Source organism: Octopus bimaculoides, chromosome 8 (genome assembly GCF_046866305.1).
Source record: "Octopus bimaculoides isolate indiv1 chromosome 8, ASM4686630v1, whole genome shotgun sequence".
NCBI lineage: Eukaryota > Metazoa > Mollusca > Cephalopoda > Octopoda > Octopodidae > Octopus > Octopus bimaculoides.
Window position 1 is genome coordinate 42,972,482 of NC_142935.1, and position 11,526 is coordinate 42,984,007.

General features: G+C 35.2%; 1 protein-coding gene across 1 annotated transcript in view; it reads left to right on the top strand.

The window, feature by feature from the left end:
• LOC106869221 (PR domain zinc finger protein 1) overlaps positions 1 to 2,252 on the top strand; it is a 135,777-nt gene extending 133,525 nt beyond the window's left edge. Inside the window, exon 5 of the mRNA XM_089356386.1 lies at positions 189 to 2,252. Coding sequence (XP_089212512.1) covers positions 189 to 2,209 — 2,021 coding nt within the window. The 3' untranslated portion in view covers positions 2,210 to 2,252. The remainder of the gene's footprint in view (positions 1 to 188) is intronic.
• Positions 2,253 to 11,526: the final 9,274 nt, after the last annotated feature.

Below are 11,526 nucleotides of genomic sequence, written 5' to 3' on the forward strand. Positions count from 1 at the left end.
TGATAATCCTTCCTGTCCTAAGAGACAAACTTTCTGTAGAAGCTTTACCGGGCGTTCTATTTCAATCTCCTTCTGCCATTTGTCTATATTTTTGCTTATTATTATTATTATTATTATTATTATTATTATTATTATTATTATTATTATTATTATTATTATTATTATTATCTTTGTTTATGTTTTCGCAGGTAACACGAAACCAAATGGAACATCAAGTTTTCGTCCATTAAGTTCGTCTGAAAGAAGAATGATACCTTTTTCAATAATTGATGAAAAACCAATGATTCGGGATCAAACAGAACCGCTGATTACTAGTTCGATACGGAAACAATCTGAAGAAGATATAATTGATTACAGTGTTCATAAAAACTACGATATCTTATCACGAGCCTCTGCTTTTCATTTGGGTTCCAGGCGCACACACGTTCCGGAAAAAGCATTCAATGGTCCACCAGCTTTACATTGTCTGTCAGAACTTACAAACGGTCTGACCACTCCCAAATCAACTGAACTATCTAAGCTTCACCAGACGTCTTCTAAAAATGGAAACCATATTTTAAACGATGATATCATGATAAAGAGTGCGAGATCTAGCCCTCTCATGAACAATGAGCTTGCTTTAGCTCTAAAAGGCAAAGACTTTAAATACATGTTTGATAAAACAGCTTGTGATAGCTTTCGTGGTAGCAAAAATTATATAAAGTCAGAAATTGGGGAGAAATATAAAACTGATAGTACCATGCCACTTTTAGTGACGCCATATAGATCTCCAACAATAATGTCTCCAAACATTTCTCCAGTCTCATCGTTCTGGAGTTCTTTCCGACCAGAAATGGCACATAATAAATTACCATTTAAGTCATTCTCCACGTCTAATCCTATCTATTTTCCAAGCCCACCAATACCGCCAATTTATCCGATACCAAGTATTTACCAGTATTCTGGTTTTCAGTGGCAACTCTTCCCTCCGACAGCATTCCATCAGACTTCAATATCTGGTCATAATTCTCCTTCGTCAATATCTGGTCCATTGACCGCTAGCATCTCAAGTATTTCTGACCGTCACCATATGCACAGGTCATCTCTACAACCCGAGCAAGTATTGAACCTTAGCAAACCAAAAATCGACTCAAGCACAGGGAACATGAGAGGCTATCGATCACTACCATACCCACTGAAGAAAAAAGACGGTAAGATGCATTACGAATGCAACGTTTGTTATAAGACATTTGGACAACTGTCGAATCTGAAAGTTCATTTACGCACTCACACGGGTGAACGTCCTTTTGTATGCCAAACCTGCGGCAAGGGTTTCACACAGCTAGCTCATCTTCAAAAGCATCATCTAGTACATACTGGCGAAAAACCTCATGAATGTCAATCCTGCGGTAAACGCTTCAGTAGTACAAGTAACCTTAAGACACACATGAGACTCCACAGTGGAGAAAAACCATTTCAATGTAAACTTTGCCCGTCAAAATTCACACAATTTGTTCACTTGAAATTACATAAAAGATTGCACACAGATGAGCGACCTTATGAATGCCCCAACTGCAATCGAAAATACATTAGCCCGAGCGGTTTAAAAACACACTGGAAGGCTGGGAATTGCGTTTCTCCTGATGGTATCAGCTTTGATATGACAAAATTGATTGATGGCAGTGCAGATTCTGAGTTTGATCTTGATGTTGGAATTGATGGTGAAAACGAATCGGACATTCAAGAGAAACTGAATATAACAGTTCAATCGCTAGACACCACTGCTGATATATCGAGGGTCAGTGATGTTGACGATAACGAGCATGATCTAGAAGAAGGCGAACTGATCAGGGAAGAAATAGATCTTGATGCAGACGATGAAATGGGAGAAGAGGAAGACGAGGAAGAAGAAGACGAAGAAGAAGAACTTGAGGAAGATGAACATGAAGAATGTGCAGATGAAAATAAAGCAGCCAATGGCAATAACACCCTCAATAATAATAATACTAATAATAACAATGACAATCCAAACAGGTTGTCTTTCTCATTGACACCTATGAAGAAGTTTAGTAGAGAGGGGTACAATATATTTCAAAACCATATTCCTTCAGCATCGCTAATATTAAAAGATAACTGGACAAATGGAACTAACAAAATAGATGAAAAACCGCCAATATCCATTTTTGAAAACATGGAAACATGCACATCTACAACAGACGAAATTCACTAACTCTCTTATATAATTAAACCCCATCTAATTATTCTTATCATCAGATATTATTATCATTATTATTATTATTATTATTATTATTATTATTATTATTATTATTATTATTATTATTATCATTATTATTATTATTATTATTATTATTATTATTATTATTATTATTATTATCATTATTATTGTCTGAGAAATACGTTAAGAGTTTCCTTTCTTGAAACAAGAATTAGGAACATCTTGGGTAATTTCATAGAAGTGTTCAAGGTTAACTAGACTGTTCGTGGTTAACAAAACTGTCTAAAGTTGTTATTATTATTATTATTATTATTATTATTATTATTATTATTATTATTATTATTATTATTATTATTATTATTATTATTATCATTAACCAATAACCGAAAACTGTACAATCATAACTTGAACCGTTCCATCCAAAATAATAATAATAATAATAATAATAATAATAATAATAATAATAATAATAATAATAATAATAACGATAGTAATAATAATGATAATAGTAATAATAATTTTAGCCCTCATCCCCCCAACAAGCCCCAACACACCAACACTATGATATCATTTTGAATATTTCAATCACCACACTGCTGTATTTTCGAACTGAGATTCGAATTCATGTTTGATAAAATCACCTCCACCAAAAACACAACTCAAATCCACACTAACACAACCACCACTACCACTACCATTACCACCACCATTACCATTGCCATCAAAGCTACATTAGCCAAAAAAATAATAATAAATAAGTAAAACACCAAAATTACCGCCATTTACAAAACACAAACAGCTATCGTCGGTTTGAAAACAACATACTGTGCGAAAAGAAGCATCACAACCACTAAACTTGCACTATCATCACGAAGAGCAAAACTGCATCGCTGTCACGCCATAGCTATCGTCCATTAAAACATTTACTCTATTTTTTTTTCTCATCATCTTGCGCTATTGTACAGCTACTGTTAACAAGTTTAAAAAGTATTATTCCTCTACTTCTCTAAATTATCTTCATCATCATCATCTTTGTCACCATCAGAGGCGGCGGTGGCGGCGGCATCATCATTGTCATCATTATGCTATCGTTATCATCACAATCATTATCCTCATTAATTTCATCATCATCATCATCATCATCATCATCACTGTTGTTGTCAGCGTCGTCGTCGTCGTCGTCGTTTTCATCGCCAGGGTGGGCCAAGCGTCACGCACCAAAACATTTAACATCTTTATTTATGTTACGTTATTATTATTATTATTATTATTATTATTCATTTTGTTCATCATGTACAAGTGCGTGTGTATTCATCATTATTTTATTTATTTCATTCAGTCTTTGACAATTCTGGAGCGCATTGAACTTATTTTGGACCGCCCTGTATGTTAATAGCATGTCAAAGTTCATAGATATTATGTTTCATACGTTCGTGAACAGGGAATTCTTTAACCGTTTTTGACCTGGTTGATCACATTGGTACCCCCTTCATACCTGGTGGTATTTACAGTGGTTGTTGCTGTTATCGGTAAGTCCCAAATTAGCTCCCTGCTCCAGAGTATGTATAATTAAGAGTGTTTAAGCCATGAGCACAACCTTTTGTAATTCAGATATTGTGCACCTAGGACCTCAATACCCAATGCGGTTATGGCTTGGACGCCCTTTAATCACAGATCTTCTGGATCAGAGCCAGTTTAGAACTAGCCGATGACAACAATACCCACTGTAAGACAGCACCAATTCAATAGCTGGTTCCATTGTATTCAGCTTGGAAAAAAAAGATTGTAGAATTCTCTACGTGCGGAGGTATGAATTGTTGTTTGAACGAATGTTTCCAATTTGTTAACATCAGTTTAATGCTATATGCACTGTATGAGCAATCTAATGATAACATTAGTTTATGTTCGAATCCAGTCTGATGATCGGAGATCAAAGCGTCCACAAAGTTGTGGTAGGTATAAATACTAAATAACGAAAAAATTCCCTGAAAATGAGCTTGAGATCCCGAGGATTAGTAAGAACTGCTCATAAATATTTATACATTTAACCAGAGCAGGAATAACTATCAGATCTGTTTTGGAAATGTCCAGTTTGAGAAGTTGTTCACCAATAGTCAAGTTCAGCCATTTAACTAACTATGCATAAAGCATTTATTGCCAGCAGGCTATTTCTTTCAGCTTCAAAAGGTGAACCTTGATTGAAAAAAAAATGCTATGAATGTGCTTCTACAACATGGCTTTCCTTGTGATAGTTAAAACAAACTAATGATGTTAATTAACATTAACAACATTATCAACCGTATTACTGTACTTATCGGGCAGTCTGCTTAGATGAGAAGAAGGGGATAGCAAGTAATTAGCCAAGTTTCAAAACCTATATTAAGCCACTACACTACTCTTATATCATTAAAGTACTCTTGAAAGGCATGGCCGATACAGCTTCTAATACCTTCTAAAAGTAATCTTCAACTTCGTGTCTTATACAGGATTAACACATTATTACACTACAGATGTAAAGTTCAGATCCAGTTTGATTCTTATTCGTAGGAATTTTTACCTCTAATCGAAGATTTAAAGAGCAATGGAAAAATCGTTGAAGCGTTGTACAAAATGCCTGGTGGTATTTGTACTAAATCTTTTTGTTCTGAGTTTTAAAATCCAGCCGAAGTGAATTTTTCATGTAATTTTCCCGTACAAGTCAAGTACTAGGTTATAATCTCTATTCCAACAAATTTGAAGCCTCATACCTACGTAACAAATCAATATTATCATCATCATCGTCATATTATTATTTCGAGGTCAGAAATCATCGTTTTTATCATTACAGCGATGATAGAAGACTCGGCGTTTCGAGTTAACAATAGTTGTTCCAACTGCTACAAATAGGAGCCAAATCTTAAATCTAAATCCTAAAGTCTTCGAAAACAAGACCACATTGAATAAATGTAGTCTAGAATCTAAATAAATAAATAAATAGATAGATAAATAATCTTTTCTACTATAAGCACAAGGCCTGAAATTCGGAGGGAGTGGGGGGGGGGGCAATCGATTAGATCGACCCCAGTACGCAACTGGTACTTAATTTATCGACCCCGAAAGGATGAAAGGCAAAGTCGACCGCGGCGGAATATGAACTTCGAACGTAGCGACGGGCGAAATACCGCTAAGCATTTCGTCCGACGTGCTAACGATTCTATCAGCTCGCCGCCTTAATAAATAGATAAATAATGACGATATCGGCATCGCTTTAATAATCTCTGATCAAAGGCTGAAATCACGAAGCATATTCATTTTGCATATTCCTGAGCTTCATACAATAAAGTACCCCAATACTGCGGCGCGAGGACTACTTAATCTTCATATAGTTAAACCAACAGTAAAAACAGAGTTTACTCACTCTTTATGTTTCCAGCCACTGGTTTGTGGCAAAGCTGGGACAATAGCTTGTATTTTAATAAAAAAAAAAGGTGTGAAGGACAGTCTGCTAGTAAGTAGGGTCAGCCGTTTTCATCACCATTGCTAATATTGGTTTTAACATGATAGCTCAGAAGACACGCACACACAGATATATATATATATATACGTATGTATATGTATATTTCAAAATCATATTAGAGTCGCCTTTGCTTTTCATCAACGCTGAGTATAGGAGAATCGGTCACAGTTGAATACGTGTCTTCCTAATTGATTATTTAAAAAAAGATATTTTATCACTTTTGCTTCTTTTTAAAAAAAAAATCATTATTACAGTGAGTTGTAGAGTCGTGATAACGTTATAAAATGGATTGTACTCTAGAAGATATAACTTTTATAATTTAGGGTTAAATTCTCGTCAGGATTTTGTTTCCTTCTATCATTTTAGTATGTATAAAGAAACGTTGAGAGTGGTAAAATAATGATTTGATAGGCACAGATCCATTTAGGACTACATTATTCAATAAATCATTCTTTTTTTCAAGACAGTAGTGTGATCTGAGAGAGAAATAAATGTAGTAAAATTATCGACGATTGAACTGTGAGGAAAATCGTTGATCATGTTGTTTAGATCCAGCTCAGCTTTGATCAAATGGACCAATGATCAAAATCATTTAACACTCTGCAGTGCTATATTATTCAATGCCACCTCTCACTTTTCAAGCCAGTAGGACGTGATTTCGAGTTTTGGCTGTTATTTCAAGCATGCCGGGTGACTATGCAATGGTTTCACTGTTGGATCTCATAAGGATTTCAACAACAAGAGGTAGGTTCCTTGATCGTCTCTCCCCAATGTGTGTGTGTGCGTGTAACCATATGCGGTTAAATCCCATAATTCGGTAGGTTGAAAGAACCACTCAATTAACTTCCTGTAATGCGTCAAGAGAGAGGAAAAGAGTTTGGAAGAGTGAACGGGAAGAATCGAAACCTGGATTTCCAACTACGAAACATAAATCGAATATATAGTGCTAGCACCTATAGAGGTATGTTCTTAACATCATTATGTACCTATTGATAGCCAAATGAACTGGACTAGTTCAAATTTTAATGCTTTTAGTATGTATCAAAATAGTACGGTATCGAGGGGAAAGACGAATCTTATTTATAGCACTGAGTCTGTTATTAGATCATAAGGAAATCATTTGCGGATAATTTGTATCTAACAAAGATTAGTTATTAATTTACAAGAGAGTTATAAAGCATTCGAATAGATATAGGAATATTCTGTAGTTATAAATTAAAGGTAGATTATAGGTACTGGTAAAGGGTTCCAGAGTGGAGTATAAGCATGGCTGTATTGTTAAGATATTCGCTTTGCAATTACGGGGCTCCATATTAGATTTCACTCCGTAGCTTTTTAGACACGTGACTTCTGATCCGTCACCTGATTTCACGTCACTGTCTGTCCTTTGGATACCTGCAATGGAGTTAACGCCGTTGCAGATATTGGGACCAAGACAGCGATCAGAAAATATGGTCTCTTAATGTGCTGCTTCTTCCCTTCTGTAACATACCCTTTATTTTCACTATCCACAGAAACCCAGCAATATTCATAGACACTGCTTTGCCACTTATGAGTAGGCCATAAGACATAGCAGTCACTAAGATTACTTGTAGATGTGTATGGATCAGGAGAAGTTTAAGTAGCGTTGGGAAATGGCTGTAATTTGTAATTTGAGGTAAATAATAGTAAACGGTGGTACATTTTTAGTTGTAGTAAGTGTTGTTAAATAATGGTTAAATAAAGGGTGACGATCCAAGTTTCTATTTCCTGTTTTGGTTACATGTTGTCGAGAAATGCATGGAGATCGCTCTATTTTATTATTATCTACTTTTATAAACAAGAACGATCTCAGTTGATGGGTCTGTACTTAAAACATATTTGTTAAACAACACTCCACAATTATTAACAACTGAAATTACTGGTATTTAAATAATCAACCACACTTATCGGTACAGAGAGCCATTGAGTGAATCTTTAAAGTACAGTGCATTAGGTAGTGCGATACTTGATAGATGGTTTGAAAATGAAACGTGGGGGGGGGCGATTTTGAGCATAGGTCTGCTCAATTAGGTCTGACCTGGAGCTAATCATCAACTATCGTCATATATCTCATTACACACATCATTGCCTTCTTCTACCATCTCATCCTCCTCCTCATCATCATCATCCTCATTATCATCATCATTATCGTCATTATCATCCTCATTGCCAAGGAAGCCAGCTATAATATCCTTCCATTCTCACTTTGGAACTCTCTATCTACATATTTTATTGACCTTCAGAGGTCGATAAAACAGGCATCAGTATAATAGTTTATATCATCATCATCGTCGTCATCGTCGTCGTCGTCGTCGTCATTATCATCGTCATATATAACAACAAAAACCACCAGCACCACCATAGCCACTACCAAAAAAATTAGAATAAATTATAGAGAGTTTTTCAATGCGGTCACTCGGGCAATCATATTCCTTTAAATCTCAAACTGGCATCTTAATTCGAAAACGACAGATTGAAGAATACAGTCCTAGGAAGACAAGATGATCACAGCTTGAATGTCTTCATTTACAGCCCTGTTCCTTTAGAATTGAACTTGAGCTCCTAATATAACAACGTTACAACGAGACAGCAAAGGAGGTGTGTGTGTGTGTGTGTGTATGTGTGTGTGTGTGTGTGTGTGTAATTGAAAAAATTGGGGTCAGCAAGAAGGAGTACGGTTGGACATATATTTTTTAATCACTACAATTGTTTCCACACAGTGTAGTTATCGAGGGGTGCAGGTACTCGATTATGTAACCGCTTCCCTGCATTATGAGATCTAGTTGTGCTTCCTCAGGCGATACGTAAAAATTACCTCCGTGAGTTCAAAATCCTCGACTTTGGGAACATCTTTTCTGTCTGTCGTAGCCTGAATTTAGTAGTAGCCACTGAGCTTATCAGGGTGCGTTGTTGCTGTAGTACCGTTGGCAAGCTGCTTTGAATATGATGTAGTGGGATGGTGATTCTGCTCCGATTTTCTATTCACACACGACAAATGCCAAACGCAAACCTGGAAGTACGTATAATACTACTACTGGATATCACAGGGTAAATGTGAAGGTGGTTGAGCTTTATACTGTACTCTACTACGCTCTTAACAGAATATACCATAACTATATATATATATACATACATATACATATATATATATATATATATATATATATATATATATATATATATATATATATATATATATATATATATATATATATATATATGATTCTATTGAATTAGGTACCTAAATTGAGGCAACAAGCCAGTCGGTATAGCCAACTCAGCTCGAAGTTTGATGAACAATATGTAACAAGGATGCAAAGTTATCAATGCATTACGGCCGTTTCGAGCGGCTCCATTTAATCGATCAATGAAATTATTACAGCAATTTGAAAGAAGCCACTCTCCTCATAAGTAGATAACCATATAGATTTACAGCATAAAGGATAAACCATTTAAAAAAAATTTATATCAGTATTAGAAACCAAAATAATTACATTGTTTCCTTATATTATATTTGTGGCAGAATGAATCAATCTATATGTTACATTTGTGGCAGGACGAACCAATCTATATGGTCATCAACTGCTGAGGAGAGCGGTTTCTTTCAATCTGATGTAATGTTTTCAATGATCGATCAAATGGAGCTGCTTGAAACGGCCGTAATGCATTGATATCTGGACGCCCTTATTAGTCATTTGCATTATATAAATATATATATATATATGTATACACACACACACACACACACACACACACACACATATATATATATATATATATATATATATATACGTGTGTGTGTGTGTGTGGTCGTTCGATCTCCTAGAAAAGTAGTTAAAACACGTCCAAATCTTATCTGACTGCCTTGAAAGATGATGGCTATATTGGTTGAAATGCTTTTGATCATAGATCTGTTCATTCACAACTCATCCAGGGTTGAACGGTAATATGGCTATATTTTGTCGGTCTGCGCGAGGAAAACCAGACATCAAAATGTAATTACCACCAACATCACCGCCACCACCACTACTACTATTACTACTACTGCTGCTGCTGCTGCTACTACTACTACTACTACTACTACTACTACTACTACTACTACTACTACTAGCAAGATCATGCCAGCACCGAGCAGGGACTCTACCTGCTAAATATAGCAGAGAAATACATCAGAAAATGTATTTCTCTAGGTATATCACTGAAAAGTTGAGATGGCCATACCTGGTAGGTTTGCTCGATCAGAGCTGATCTGTAGCTGAACAACAGCAAAAACAACAACGCCCACTTCACACTGTACAAACAACAATCATCATTTTCACATATCAACGTCAGTTAGCAAAGTACGACAACAAACACAAAACCACAATCACCACCGCCACTATCGCTAACACACTACTACCATCAGCATGACTATTCGATTTCATTGACATAAATTATGTTATAGCTATTCTTGTTTAACTTCTGTTTTGATGTTGACAATCAAATTTTAATTTAATATCTTGTTTGTATGTGAATATCTTTCTAAGTGTCGAAAGCGCTGAAATGACAGCCGTTGGAGCGTTGGATAGAATATCATGTGGTCTCCGTTCCGGCTCTTTGTGTTCGTAGTTCAATTCATGCCAAGCTCAAATTTGCATTTTATCCTTATAGAGTTGATAAATAAAAGTACCAGACAAGTACAGGAGTCGTTTTTTTTTCTTTGTTTTTCCGACTCGATAAAAATTATGTATAACTTCTAAAGCAAAACTCAGGAGGTTTCTGGTAAGCAACTGGAAACTACCATTTTACTTCGCCTGCAAAATTCCATGACATGCTGATTGAGGTTGTCAAAGATATCACTAACGGATCATTCATAGATCTGATGGCAAAGCGAAGGCAGAAACACATGTGTATGTACGTATATAGGCATATGTACTTATAAACATGTGAGTGTAACTCTGTAACTATTTGATGTGTATATACCCATATGTGTGTGTAATCTTCATACATGTGAATATCATTACAAACACAGAAATACATGTACAAATAATAGGTTGACTGGTTTTAAATCCTTACATATACAAAACAAAAATACATGTACAAACACACAACTATACTGATATATATATACATATATATATATATATATATATATATATATATATATATATATATATATATATATATATATATATATATATTCATATGCGCTTCACCTTGTTTTAGCTCTCGAATGATGCCCCTGCTGGTTAGGTGAGCAGGCCAACATACAAATAAACAGATATATATATATATATATATATATATATATATATATATATATATATATATATATATACCAGTTTATTTATGTACCAATTTATGGATGACGTATCATAACATAAATGCTTCGATTAGAGCCGAATTTGTGGATGTTGGTCTAAGCATTAACGAAATGCCCAGATGTCTTCTGGAAATGCCTGCAAGCATGAAGGAGCACCCTTTGGAAAGATTAAGTAAATTGTGTTGAAGTGATTGCGTTATTTTTGTCTGGTATTTATTTTATCGATATCACCTGGGGGGAAAGGTAAAATCGCCTGCGATTTTAAACGCACCAGTTTGTAACTGAATTTCACAATGCATTTTGTCCGACGCACCAACGTTCCTGCTGTTCATCCGTTGACACATACACATTCATACACACACCAAATATACACGCATGCATACATACTTACATAAATACGTACACACATATGTATGTGTGTATGTATATATATATATATATATATAAACATATCTACTTGTGTATATGTATATATAAATACACAAATACATA